Source organism: Alosa pseudoharengus, unplaced genomic scaffold, assembly GCF_046254945.1.
Source record: "Alosa pseudoharengus isolate Yale_2024_CS ecotype anadromous, Long Island Sound unplaced genomic scaffold, YU_APseudo_1.1 YU_APseudo_1.1_scf_9, whole genome shotgun sequence".
Classification (NCBI taxonomy): Eukaryota; Metazoa; Chordata; class Actinopteri; order Clupeiformes; family Clupeidae; genus Alosa; species Alosa pseudoharengus.
This window is the reverse complement of record NW_027468881.1, coordinates 15,569,034-15,583,924: the sequence shown is the minus strand read 5'-3', so window position 1 is coordinate 15,583,924 and position 14,891 is coordinate 15,569,034. Positions and strand designations below refer to the sequence as shown.

At 44.5% G+C, this 14,891-nt stretch overlaps 1 protein-coding gene across 1 annotated transcript in view; it reads left to right on the top strand.

Moving 5' to 3' along the window:
* The window catches only part of LOC143115378 (protein NDRG3-like), a 54,657-nt gene that overhangs the window by 20,664 nt on the left and 19,102 nt on the right, over positions 1-14,891 (top strand). Inside the window, exons 2-3 of the mRNA XM_076277362.1 lie at positions 3,901-3,982; positions 5,683-5,715. Coding sequence (XP_076133477.1) covers positions 3,926-3,982; positions 5,683-5,715 — 90 coding nt within the window. The 5' untranslated portion in view covers positions 3,901-3,925. The remainder of the gene's footprint in view (positions 1-3,900; positions 3,983-5,682; positions 5,716-14,891) is intronic.

Genomic DNA, 14,891 nt, shown 5'->3' with positions numbered 1-14,891 from the left:
TACACACACACACTCTCCAGTGTTGGGAGTAATGCATTAAAAAAGTAATGTAATTACAGTAATGCATTGCTTTTTGCTGTAATGCAGTAATGTAAGGCATTACCAATACAATTTCAGTAATATTTTACTCGGTACAATTCTCAGTAACTGAAGTTACTTTGCTTTTTAATCCAAAATTGAGAAATGCTCAATTAGCACCAGAGAAGATTATCCAAGAATGAAAAAAAGTCATCTATGCTGGTCCTGGAATTTGATTGCCTTGTTTAGATGACTGTAGAAAGGGAATTTGAGTTATCTCTGCCATTCATACAACAGATCTAACATGGTTAGGCTATACTTCTCATTTCAAGCAGTGAGAATAACTAAAATGTTGCTTTTACAGACAAAGATCATAGCCATTATTCTCAAACTATTTGCATTAAGTCTACACCACTGTAAGTGGAAGGAAAGGCAACCAGCAATGATGAGAACCATTTAAAGTCAACATACAATTTCACTATGACTATATTTTACTATATTAAGTTGTGAGTGACCTTTGGCCTTTGGGGCCTACATTGTCCCATGAGCCATAACTGCAACCATTATATTGTTCTTTTGTTAGCCTTAAGCCTAGCTCAGTCATTTTGCTATACCACATCACCTCCTGCCGTGTAATGAGCTGCATTGAACACATGAAGATCGATCTATTGAGAACACCAAATCCATATTTCCTGTTATTTTGGTGAAAGTAATGTAAACGTAGTGTAATGCCTTACAATTCAAAGACAGTAATATTGTAATGTAACAAATTACTTTGAGATGACCGTAACAAGTAATAAATAATGCATTACGCTTTTGAAGTAACTTGCCCAACACTGTCTCTCTCTCACACACACTCAAACACTCACTCAGACTCAAATTCACACCATCAGTTTCACACCCCAAGTCTTCATGCAGCCTAATCTCTCATGCATTACGACCTACATACATGCACAATGAGCAACTGCACACACAGACCGCCTCACACACCGCCACATTGTTACAGTCTCTCAGCCTCATCCACACGTTTGGAAGGTGTAAACATGTCCCTCACATGTGTGTGGCAGCATTTTATCCAGAAAATGTAAACGTGTATCAACAAGGAAGAACTAAGGAGTGTTAACTCCTGGTCTTTTGCCCATTTGATCTGCAAGAGATTGGAAAAGAGAGACTCAGACTTAGAGACTTAAAGGGCTCGTAATGAAAAAAAGCCTCCTGGGTTTGAAAGGTCTGTCTGTGTCTGTGTGTGTTGCGGGGGAGGGGATGAGCGAATGGGAGAGAATATTAGAGTTAGCTACAGGACAGAGCTGTAGAGGAAAGGGAGAATGAGAGGGAGGAAAAGAAAAGACTAGATGAGAGAGAGAGAGAGAGAGAGAGAGGTCACAGCTGTGTCGGCAAAGGAGAGCAGGTTGTCTGATGGCGTAATTAGCCACCATTGGGGAGGCTTGGCTGACGTCTTCAGGAAATCTGGCCTCTGTCCTCATATTCTTCCCATCCACCACAAGGGAGACAGACATCAAGCACTACAGAGACGAGTAGGAGAGTTGGTAATGGCGCCCTCAAATGACTACACACCCAATAGTAGGGAGACTGACATCAGAGTTGTTTTAGGCTGACCAAAGGTCTCTATGCGTCTTGAAAAGACGTCACAACTCCTAACACTGCCACATGTAGTCTGGAGAGCTGTCAAAGGACTCTATCAAAAACACAGTTTTGTTTTGTTTTGTGTAGCACTTTGTTAAATACACTCATCCTTTCAGCTCATCTGTGACTGCATTATTTGGACCACATGTAGAGATTTATTAACGGATTAACAGCTTTATAGCACTTTTGTAGCCCTGGAAGAGCTGTAATCATGGTATATTTGACTGCCCTCCACTAAGACATTGCTACAGCCAAGCTATTTAATCCCTCTGTAGAGGCCAGCGGTCTTGTTTACAGTTGTTCTGTAGTCTTGTGCTGATATTGCAAAGGCTCATTGCGGTTAGTCTGACACTAAGTGATTCATCAGCCAGATTCAGAGATTGGCTCATCGACAGGCACCCCTCTCTTCCTGTCCTCAGTCTCCTCTGCTGTCACGGTAACCTTATCAAGGTGTATTTTCCCCACACAACACACACACACACACACACACTCGCTGTTACAGACACAGTCGTTACCATTATCACCTCCATTTATTTTTGTGAAGACAAGACCAAAGCTGTGTTTAGCTGGTGGTATGTCTGAGTTGTGATTGAGATTTGAGAGAAAGTGGAATAGAACATTATGTCCAATATTCTAATATATGGTTTAATGTTCTGCATTTCTCATTAGTAGGTCACTGTGATACTAAAAGTATGATTCTATGTAATGACTGTATGATATCTGTACTGTCCCTGTGTATATCTGTGTGTGACTGTATTTAGAGATAAGTGGGAACATTATGACTTTGCAGTGTTTCACTGTTCTGCATGGCTGCGTTAGTAGCTATCTGCTCCGGATTGCCAGGTTGCCACTAATCGGTGTAGTCCACGTGAGATGGGATGACCAACGCCATCTCCCGTCAGCCTGGAAGGATACTTAAATCCTAACTATTTCCTTGTGTAGTTAGAGCAGCTGATGGATCTTTAGGTGAAGTCATGCTGTCTCTCCCTTGATGCGCATCATTGTAAATAAACTGTGTTCCTGATTTTTCATACTATTGGTCTGACTGGGTCTCTATTAAATGTATTGTATCAAAATGACCATCAGTTTATTAATGTCAAAGGGAGACATATTTTTGTATTTATGTCTTGCACAATAATATCAGTGTCTTGAATAGCATTGTAGGCTCTTTTAATAATACACTAATCAAATATGCGTGTTTAGCTGGATGAGCTATTGTCTGGACAGAGTGAACATTAACAGTACCTGGTGTCTGACAAAGGGACCCTCTGATTCGTGGCCCTCATAACGGCCTTTACATAAGAACACACAACAGTGGTCTTTTTTAAAAGAAGCACACAACGGTTGACATTCAGAATGGGCTGTGATGCATAAAACATGAACTGGACAGAAGCCAATAATGGGTTCTGGTGGCTGTAGTTATTAAGGCTGTTCTCAGTGTAATTGACTTCCCCCTTTCTCAGCATCTCTCTCTTTCTTGCACCCTGTCTTGCTCTCTCTTTCTTTCTCTCTCTCTCTCTTTCTTTCTTTCTTTCTCTCTCTCTCTCTCTCTCTCTCTCTCTCTCTCTCTCTCTCTCTCTCTCTCTCTCTCTCTCTTTCACTCCCCTCTTATTAGAAGCTGTTTCAGTAAAAGCCCTTCATTCAACAAGTACTAATTTAGTTAACTTTATTGTGTGCCTGCCTACCTGTGGAGTCCATAACAGTCTGTGTTAATTCACTCATGCTCATTACTCTGACCCAGCAGTGGTCCCCATCAGAGGTGAACTCATAATCCACGTGTGCCAGGGAGTTCTGTCAAAACACATGGATATTTCTTAATGCGGTGTTGGGCAGGGGTTGTAATGTATGTAATAATGATTGTACGAATGAAAGTGCTCCTAGATAGCCTGGCGCTGTTTTGCCTTTGTTGTGCATTATGACATATGCCACTCTTCTGCCTAAACGATAAACAACATTTTTTTAAAAACGAACACTTCACTGCAACATTGTCACACTGACTGACTCCCTTTGGTTGCTGATCGGTGTTCTCTAAACAGTGGCGGAGAGAACCTTGATGCTAACAGGGTTTCCAGGCTGTAATGTTAGTGAAAACTGGATAGAGAGCGTCAGTCAGGTGCAGCCAGACTGGGTCCTACAGGGCCGGCCAATGAGTGGCAGGAGTCTACACTGACAATGACAAGGAAAATGAATCATCCTCCCCTCTATGTCTCTCTTCCTCTCTTTCATTCTCTCCCAAAGGTGTGAGTGATTGACAGCCGACAGGATGGACGAGCTTCAAGACGTACAGCTGACCGAGATCAAACCCCTCTTGATGGACAAGGTGGGTGTCATTAACCTCTTGCCCTCTCTCTGCACTCACTCCCTCAGTCACACACACACACACACACACACACACACACACACACAAACAGAATACAGTAGCACACCCATAAGTGTAGCAAACTCCGAGTTCAGGGCAGACATGGCAGTGTTTGTCACAGACCTCTAGTACACAGCTCTGGGCTCTGCCTCCCTTTGTTATCTGTTCCTCCGACAAGTCCTTGTGGATCTGATTTGCATGTATTGATTGGGTACCCCCCTAACCTGCCTGCCTCTGACAAGCTGGTTACCCCGGGCAACGAGGCAGCACTGTCTGACAGTGCAGTCAGTCAGTCACTGAAGGAAGTTAAATTTGAGAACAGACCGCTGTGAATGTCATCTCACATCTCTCACATGTGAAGTGTGCGTGTGCGTGTGCGCGTGCGCGTGAGTGCGTGCGTGCGCGCGTTCGTACAAGAGAGATGGTGATGGGAAGAGAGATGAAAAGACCACATAGGTGAAAGCTGCAGTTTCCAGTGTAGACTGGCTTGAGTTTGAGGACTCAGGAAGATGAAAGCTGAGGGTGAGGAGAGGAAGGAGGAGAAGGTCACAAAAGTATGAATCACCGCTCCTCATCTCATCTCATCTCATCTCCTCATCTCCTTTTTCTGTCTTGCGTCTCCTTTCTCTAATCACATTTCAGTTCAGTTTAACATTTGCAAATGATTGATCAGCAAGAACTGCGTGATATCTTCCACTATCTATTACATACCCACATTGACAGCAGAATAGAATAATTATTGGGTGATGGCCCCCCTCCATGCGCCACAAACTCGCTCTCTCCTCCCCTCTCTCTCCATCCATTTCTATCTGTCTATCTCATCCATCTCTCTCTCTCTCTCTCTCTCTCTCTCTCTGTGTGCTTTGATTTATCTTTTCTGCCTGATTTGCTGTGGTCTAAATTACCTCCTGCCTCCTTGCTGAGGGTAAAGGTTTGCTCTGTAAGATGAGAAGGTGGAGATGAGGGAGAGGGGTGTGGTGTGGTGTGGTGTGGTGTGGTGTGGTGTGGTGTGGTGTGGTGTGGTGTGGTGTGGTGCGGTGCGGGAGAGGTTTTATGTCTGCGCTCACACACTTTATTTCTACACATAGGAGCAGGAAGAGGATGACAAGGGGGCAGTAAGGCCCACTACTGCTTAAGCACCTTCCTTGTCTCACACACACACACACACACGCACGCATGCTCAGTCACTCACACACACACACACACTCTATCTCTCTCTCCCTCTCTCATATACACTTTATCTTTACGCTTAGACAACACAACTCATGCGCGCGCACACACACACACACACACACAGTTCATGTTCACAGTTCTTGTTCACTTAGACAACAACACTCGCGCGCGCACACACACACACACACACACACACACACACACACACACACAAGCTCATTTAAAAATGTTGATGTTCTCATTTAAAGTCTCATTTATATGTATTCATCATGAGGTTTTTGCCATGGTCCTCTTAGTTTACTTTGAGAACACTGCTCTCAGGCTGAGTGATCTAATAACAGACATCTATTCCTTTCCCATCTCTCTCTCTCTCTCTCTCTCTCTCTCTCTCTCTCTCTCTCTCTCTCTCTCTCTCTCTCTCTCTCTCTCTCTCTCTCTCTCTCTCTCTCTCTCTCTCTCTCTCTCTCTCTCTCTCTCTCTCTCTGCAGAATGGACGCAACTTCCAGGACTTTGATTGCCAGGTGAGTATCCTCATATCTCCTCGGTCACTAGAGAGAGCAGGCGAGTGGTGGGTGAATGTTCTAGCAGAGCGAGCTCAGGCTGTAGAGTAGATGCTTCAGCCCCGCATAACTCCAGTGACCCTAAAGGACAACGGCAAGTCCAGGCTTCGCTTCCCTGGAAGATTAATTTACTTTGGCAATGCAAGGCCACGCACATCCCAAAGCCATTTTTGGACCAAGAAAGTCAAAGACGATCCGCACACCAAAGGTTTCCCATTCACAGTTTGTATTAGTGACCCTTCAAGCCGTGCGACTTCCTTCAGACAGGCTCGAAACGTCAGTAATAAACACTGTGAATGGGAGCTCTTTGGTGTGCTGATTGTCTTTGACTTTCTATGATTAATTTCCTCTGACCAGCTTATACCGGATGCATTCTGCTCTCTGCCAGCTAAGATTTGTCTACCTGGGGGATATCTGGAGGAAGATTTTTTTTTGTTTCCCTGTTTTCTTTTCTTTCCTCCAGAAGCACAAATTACAGAGCTGTTTCAAAAATACAGTTCAGTAATTATCCATCATCAGTCTCAAGGGGCGTAATGAGAAAGACCGTTAACACAGAGCGAGATGCAAAGAAAGTGTGTGTGTGTGTGTGTGTGTGTGTGTGTGTGTGTGTGTCCGTCTGTGCACACATGCAGTAGAATATGGGTGGGTGGGTTGGAGTGTGTTGCACGAGTGTGTGTAGTTGTGTGTTGCAAGCATGCACGTGTATGAGCATTTGTAAGACTGTGTGGATGGGTATAATTGCGAAGGTCGGTAAATCCATGTTTACATGTGGGTTACCACTTCTCTGTTTGCAGAGGTCCTTAATGTATGCATGCTCCAAAGACCCATAAACATACATGCAGTAGTGTGTCCAGTGGTCTCGTCTGGACTGGACTGGTCACTTGACCACATGCTCATCTTCCGTCTGAACTTGCTCTCTTCATGAAGCCTTTGATGTTGCTCCTGCCCAGTAATGAAGGGCAGTGAAGGATAATGGCCTCCACAGGTGTGCCCTCTGGAGCCAGCCTGTCCACATCTGACAGGCTGCTTGCTTGCTCTATAACCTTGTGGCATCTGTAGGTTCTTGCCACAAAGCCAGAGGCCACTGAATGAGGTGTAGGTGTGTGTGTGTGTGTGTGTGTGTGTGATTGATTGGTTGGCTTGCTGAGGAGGGCAGATGGAGCAGCAGGAGGACGGCTGTGTCATTGTGCTGCATCTCTGGCCTCTGGCCTTTGTGAGCATCACTCCCAGTGCAGCCGCAAGCATCGGTTCCCTTTACTCAAGTCTACTGAGGTGGCCTTGACTTGGAATAATCAACTGTGGTGTCTCTCTATGCTTAATGTAGTTCATTTCAGATTGGATGGGAAGTTGTGCTTTATTTTTGTCACGTGACTTCCTGCTGGACTCACCCCATATGTCATGCAGATATCACCCCACTGCCCACACATGCGACTGTAACGTTAACTGTATGCAGAGTAGATAGTCTGGCTTTTCTTTCCTGTTTTCACTGATTGAAACATTCACCCTGTGCCACTGTGTTCCAGAAGTAGCACCACATATTGAATTTCAGCATTGTGTTTAGTTTCTGCCTCTGTGAGCTTATATGAAGGCCAGACTAGACAATACAAATTGCGTATGAAAAATATCAGTCTTCTCTCCTTTTCCATCTCCCTCTCTCTCTCTGGGTTTCACTGTGATCCATCTTTCCCCGGGGTAATAGGGTTTGGAGTCTGCAGAAGTATGGATATGTCCTCGCTTCTCTGGTTCTTTCCATCCTTACTTATTTCTTCCCATCACCGAGTTATTCTTCAGCTCTCTCTCTCTCTCTCTTTCTTTCTTTCTTTCTTTCTTTCTTTCTTTCTTTCTTTCTTTCTCTCTCTCTCTCTCTCTCTCTCTCTCTCTCTCTCTCTCTCTCTCTCTCTCTCTCTCTCTCTCTCTCTCTCTCTCTCTCTCTCTCTCTCTCTCTCTCTCTCTCTCTCTTACACTCACACACTCACACACACACACACGTTATCTCTCACTCTCTTTTCGAAAACATGCTTTGTCTATTTGCTTCTTCATCTATATCTCTTTGTCTTTCACACTTTCTGTGACTCCTTTTAAAGTGTATATTATTCTTTGTGGAGCCTTAGGAGTTAAATACATGTCTCCCCCCCCTATGTGAAGACCTAGAGAAGGGTTGTGCGTGGCTAAACATGGCAGAGGCCATCAGACTCCGCTGTCGGAACTTTGGTTCCTCAACGCACACCCGCTACCTGGGACCTTTACCTCACACGTCAGTGAGGAGAGCGATGTCATGGCAACCCAACATACATACTAGTACACACACAGAGAGACAAACACACACAAACATGTACATATGTGCATCATCCGGCAAGACACACAATAGCACCTCTCATGTTACATGAATACACACACACACACACACACACACACACACACACACACACACACACACAGAGTTTCTCCCGTGGCCTGGTAAGATCTGTCGCCCACAAAGTGAACTGCAGTCCCTGCAGAACAGGTTGGCCCCTTCTGTTATCCACAGGAACCCCCACATCCACATCCACCCCCACCGCCCCCACACACGCTCTCACTGAGTCGCCCACACACTCCACTGTCATCTCCACTGCTATGTAGTCATTAAACAAACAAAAAAAAAGGTGGGAGAGAGCGATGGAGAGAGAGAGAGGGAAGGGTTTCCATGGCAACATTGCGGGCACCCTGATGTGTGTTGCGATGCCGCCCTCTCAGCGGGCATGATGGGGTGGTGGTGGTGGTGGCGGGGTAAGATGGCAGTCCTGGTTGCTGGCTGGGGGTTGGCGCCCAGTGAGGCTGGTGAGGCTGTGAAAGCTTGTGCACCTGAGGGCTTCTTCCAGCAGAGGGAAACCTAAACCTATCTAGAGGCTTACACCAGGGGCCTCATGTACAAAGCTTGCGTACGCACAAAAATGCTGCGTATGCCACTTCTCACGCTCACTTCCGGATGTACGAAGACTGACTTGAACGTGAGTGTGCGGTCCTCCACGCAAACTTCATGCCTGGCGTACGCACATTTCCAATGTGTATCATCAGTTGGCGACACTTAGAGGCAATGCAGCGCAACAACATTAGTTGATCGCGAGTCTAGGCCTTTATTTGCACAGTATATTGTGAAACGTGGGTTATTAAAAATGACATTTCGAAAGTAGGCCTATGTTTCTATATAAATGGACATGCAACATGCTCAAATTCTACTAAGTTATGCAACAACCTATCTATAATGACAACTGTTGACTTATTAGAGGATACAAATTAAAAGGGAATGTGAAACCTATAGCCTACACCTATAGATAGGCTGACTAATAAGCACGGATATAAGCTATTTCCCTTAGTGTGATTGACTGCATAGAATACTTTGACTTTCCTCGAGTAAGCATTCGCATTATTTTGGTCACACTTGTGTGCAAATATAGGGATATGATCCAGAAATCGTAATGTGGCGATGTGGCCTGGATCAACTTCGTTTATTTCACCTCGAGTGCGCGATGCGTGGTAGCCTACTTAGACACGATTGATTTAATGTTTTTTAATTAATGCCGTTATGGTTCAAATGCATCAAACCCAGTTATGCGAACCCTGTCACCTACTTGCAGACTGACCAATAATTCTGCCACGGTCTCTGACCCTATAGCTAGCCACTGCTACGCTCTGCCACTACTGATTTTTTTTAGTTAATTACAGATGATAAAGACGTGAAATTCTTGCCATTTCGTCGGATAAACACTTCTACCTCGCATTCGCACTTTTTTTTTTATTAATTTGATGATTTCAATTATTAAACTTTGGAGCAGGTTCGAGTATGAATGGATCCACAAATGAGTTTTCATTGTTATTAATATTGCGGGATAGGCCATTTTGTCTTCGTGGAGGTCTGCGCTCTCGAATGGCCTTCTAGTTAGCATATTAAAATGAGTGTGATTGAGGGAGGAGAGAGGGTGGAGTGTAATGCTCGTGCATGTACGCTTAATTTCACGTTAATTGGGATGTACAAAGAAAAGCTGCGTGGAATGCTGCGTACGCACAGTTTCATACATCAGGATTTTTTTGTGCGTACGCTACTTTTCAGGTTTGCACGTACGCAATGTTTTAGTATGAAATCCATGCAAGTCTTTGTACATGAGGCCCCAGTTTCTCACGCCACAGATCATCAGCAGAGATGCAGCCAAGAGAACTAAACAGGCCCTGGCATTAAGTGTGTCTGTAGCTGTGGCTTTCAGAGTGTAAATAAACTGTTCCTCGATGAATGTTAATTATATTTAAGTGAAAGTAGACGAATTACCTTTTCATTTGTGTATCTCATTTGGTGTCATACAGAGCCTCTGGTATGTTCTAGCTTATGCAACTGGATGCCTGTATCGAGTCAGTCAGACAGTGGCGAGTGATTGTGTCAGTGTCTCGTGCCCACTGGCACTGTGCCCTCTGTGGCAAGACGGGATCAGACATGGCGGGCCGTCAGACGACATAATCTAGGTCCTTCCCCCCCCCCCCCAAATCCCTGGCCTCCAGTCGCCCCTGTCCCCTGAGCTCATTCATGGGCTCCTAAGCTCCAGTGGGCCTCCAGCCCCTCCGTCTCTGCCCACTCTGCCCTGGCCCCAGGGAGGCGTCTGGATGCCTAGGCACAGCTGGCAGAGCAAAGGGTAACAGCATCAAGGTCACTGGTTTCATGGCTTAGGTGAGAAAGCCACCTACATTAGGACATGCATGTTGTACTGACAGCTGGGTTTGATATCCTGGGATTGCAATCGCATTGTGCATAGTAGGCTACTCTCTGCAAGTTGAGTTTCATGTCTCATTTTCAAGTTTCATGAACACAACTGCACTATCAAGTCCGTATTGTAGTGCAAGTTGCCTCAGATGAAGGGGTCAGCTTAATGAGTTACAGTAATGTAAATAGCAGACATTGGGTCGCAGTAGGTCTGTTGATGGCCTGTGTGAAGCTCCAGTGCCGACCGTGACCATGGGCATTGTGTTAAAAGCTGGTTAATAGTACAGGTTGTACACAGGAAGTGTGTTGTCAGTCTGGGTGTTACATTGCCGTGGAAAAGTAACTGAGCTGAAATGAGTCAGTGAGTGATAAGTGGATGTGAGAAAATTCTAGATGGCTACATGTTTATGTAAATTATGCAAATGCATGCTGTAGAGGAAATTAATTATTGATCATAGATTTTATGATTCATTCTAGATTGCTATGCCATTAAAATGTCATTATGTAATTATTACTCTCCAGTAAGTGCTATCACTTAGAAGCATAGTTTTATTCACAACCAACAAAGCTATGGCGTAGATAATAGTGTCTGTACCAGAAGCAAGGTTGTGATTGATAAGTGATGAAAAAGAGGGGAAAGAGGAGACAGTGAAAATAATAGGTGAGAAAAGGAGATGTTTATATTGATTGCAGTATTGAGGGCAGTTGTGGCCTACTGGTTAGGGCTTTGGGCTTGTAACCGAAGGGTTACCGATTCAATCCCCTACCAATAGGAACGGCTGAGGTGCCCTAACCCCTTACTGCTCCCCGAGCGCCGCTGTAGCAAGGCAGCTCACTGCTCCGGGTTAGTGTGTGCTTCACCTCACTGTTCACTGTGTGCTCTGTGTGTTCACTAATTCACGGATGGGATAAATGCAGAGACCAAATTCCTTGTACTGTATACACAAGTATACTTGGCCTAGAAACCTGATTTACATTTACATTTACATTTAAATTATTTACATTTGATTAGACTAATATGTTTAATGAATTGATTGATTGATTGATTGATTGGTTCATAAGAAAGCTGTTAGACATGACTACCTCCCAGTCACATTAGATTAGATGTGTTAGATGTTTGATGTTTCATTCAGTTTTTATTCAGAATGCAGCCCGTTAAGAATTTATGCCTTGAAGTGAAAAAGACCTCTGGTAGACTGGTTATGTATGGCTGCCCTCTATGGACCATCTCTGGAATAACAAGCTCTAGATGAATCTCCCAAACGAAATCTTCACATACCAGAGCTGACATTTTGATGTCTGGAGGCAGCGTATCGCCTGTTTCCTGTACCTGTTGCCTTTTGCAGATTTTGCAGATTTTGTTGCAAACCTGAACCTGTAGCGTGTGACAGGACACACCTGGCCTTTGATGCGTGCTCTATGGAACATACCTTTACAGAAACCAAACACGTGCACGCACGCACACGCACACATACAGTCGCAAACACAAGCAAGAAGGGCGGCCTGTGAGCAGACCCTGAAGGTGATGGCACGATGCGTGGGTGTTAGCAGGGAAACCCAATGCCGGTAAAACCACCCCACCCACCCAAAGCAGAGGGATGTCCTCAACGCTCTCGCCCCCTTTCCGCTCCACAAGCAAAAAAACAGGTGCATCCTGGGAAAGAGCCCTTGAAGAGTGGTGTCCCCGACCTCCATTCTCAGATTATTGAAATGTTACAGTTACTGCTATGGGTGGTCTTCACATCTGTTTCAATCAGTGTGCCTAACTGTTGGAGTACCTTTTCCCGTTGTTTTCGGTGAAGCAGGTGGCTGTGTTTATGCCCACACACACACACACACACACACACACACACACATTATTCACTTACTCATACAATCAGTCTGTGTGGGGGGAATTTCTTAGTAAAGCACAAAGGTGCTGCACCTTTTGAAAGAGTGTATTGTTGACAGCTTTGAACATTAGCAAATGTAATGCAATAGCAGTGTGTGTATTTCTCAGAGCCTGACTGGTGTCTTCTATTCTTTTACTGTATTGGTTCCAGAGTACCTGTTTCAATCACTTACGAGCCCAGTGATCCTGGCCTGCAGCGACCCAGATTTCGTTGGTTTTTTTTTTGTTATGTTTTTGGATGTTGGACAGCTTTCCGTGACCCCAATCAGGCCTAATCCCATCCATGCTAATGGGAGTGTAAGGCCTGGCAGCACTAGTGTGCTAGCCAGTCTGTGAGCACACTTACAAAATTGTGTGTGTGTGTGTGTGTGTAACCTAGCCACCAGGCTTCTCATCAATGAAATGGAAGTCCTCCCCAGAATGTGGATTACTGTGTGTGATATCACCCCAGCAGTGACTGAGATGGTGAGGGCGTTTGAGACGAGCACTGGGTGAGAAGTTTACTCTCATCAAGTCTTAAAAAGTCTAAAATACAACTTTCTGTTTTTAAGGCTTAAAAAAGTCTTAAATTGTCGGGGATGTCTTGAATTTTCGAAAGGGAGGTATTAAATTTGCGTATATGGGACCGCCAGCGAGTGCAAGAGAGCGAGTGAAACGTCTCTATCCATCCGGTTTCCTGTATTTAAAACGCAATTGTATAAGTGACTATATAAGACTACGGGAGGAAGTGTAGTGGTTGCAGAGTGAAGATGTTTTTCACGGGTGTGGTTAATAAAGCTGTAATAATATGTACAAATATGTGTAGCCGAGGCCTGAGAGATACGCAGATAGCCTACATGAGCGGTAGAATGAGAGGGAGAAAGTTGATAAGCCAGTTTGCGATAGGGTGGCCATACAGTACGTTCGAATTTAGGCCGGACATATGGATTTTAAAAGCTCTGTCTGGCGTCCGGCGCAGCCTCAAGCCGGACGCTCATTTGGCCTCCTTTTTGGATCGCGCTGGGCATCTAGAATCTTTGCTCAGACGCAGCATGGTTTCACAAACTATGGACGCGAAGACTGCTGGTCAAATTATGCGCAGTGCTTCTGTCACTCGTCTGATAATTTGCTGCGCAATTTATGAAGGAACCACGGACTGACAGAAAAAGAAAACAAACGTTTTCGCAATCAGGAGGAAATACTGTACATGTTAAGTTGATCTGTTTGCATCTTTCCAGCGTGTTGCCGGCCTAGCCTAGGGAAGAAAATATCTAAGTTATAATACCTGTAATATCTGTCAGCAGCTTGCTTGCCAGCCTTTCCCAGAAGGCCTACTTCGCAAAAGTTGTGAAATATAACCGCATATTTTTTTTGAATGTCGGCGACTGGCTACATAAAAAAAAAACGTGCGTTCATAATACGTGCGTGCTTGAGATGAAACCAGCAGTTTTCAGCAGTATCTGAGGAGGACCTGTCTCTTAATTAATTTAAAACAAGTCAATGGTTTTACAATCTTTCAGTCAAGCTTTGGTTAGTTTAGATACAACTGGAATGCAAAATGTAAAGTAGTGGATTAACTTTGATTTGCTGTGCTGCATAATAGATGCACATAGTAAATTATATAAAGTAGGCCTATTAAAATATTTAAATAGCTTAGTCTAGCTTCAAAAGCAAGCAGCCCAGACCCTAAAATTGGGCATTTATAGCTGTGAAGGTAATTCACACACAATTATTTTTCTTTCGCCAAAATATATTTGGTAACTTCTGTAGACATCCAAAATGGGGTGGGGTTAAAATTAGTAGAAAAAAATAAACTGTTGCATAAAACAATTATGCAATGAGGTACTGTGCGTGAAACGCATGGGTGCACATGGGTGCAAAAAGGAGTGTAGTGTGACAGAGTAGAGAGCACCATTAGAGACAGTGTGCACTCTGACTGCCACAACAACAACATGCCGTTGCTGTTTGGATGGGTTACCAGTAGACCTGGGTTTGAGACCAGGTGGAGTGACTGCTCTCTCTTTGCCACATATCCAGCATCTGAATAAAGTGGATCTACATGGCCAAATATTAATAATGAATCTAATGACTAGACCGGAACACACTATCAGTTCAGTCAACCTGGAAACACATTTTATTGTAATTGGAGGGTGACTCTAATTAGATGGCATTCCTGGAGTGTTAAAGCAAAGGGCACCAAAGAGATGTCAGCTGTCAACTCAGTAGACTCAATTCAATAGGCTGGTTTCCTGCTAATGGTCATGCTAACCCAGTTAATGCTTTTAATCCATTCACAGGTCAGACTGCGTTTAGTAACCTCTCCTGAGTCAGTCGGCCAGTCATTTATAGCAGTGCTCAGTCATCACAAAGACTCCAGCGTTATTCAGTGGCCCCCCTCCCTTCCTCGGCTCCGTGTTGCCTCTGTAGCATACCTTTGATTAAGACGCAGGGAACAGAGGCTGCCCAGCATGGGAGCTTTTATTGTTGCCTGGCTGTTGAAATCTGAAGGTAATCCCCCTTCGCCCTGCCTCCCTTTTCCCC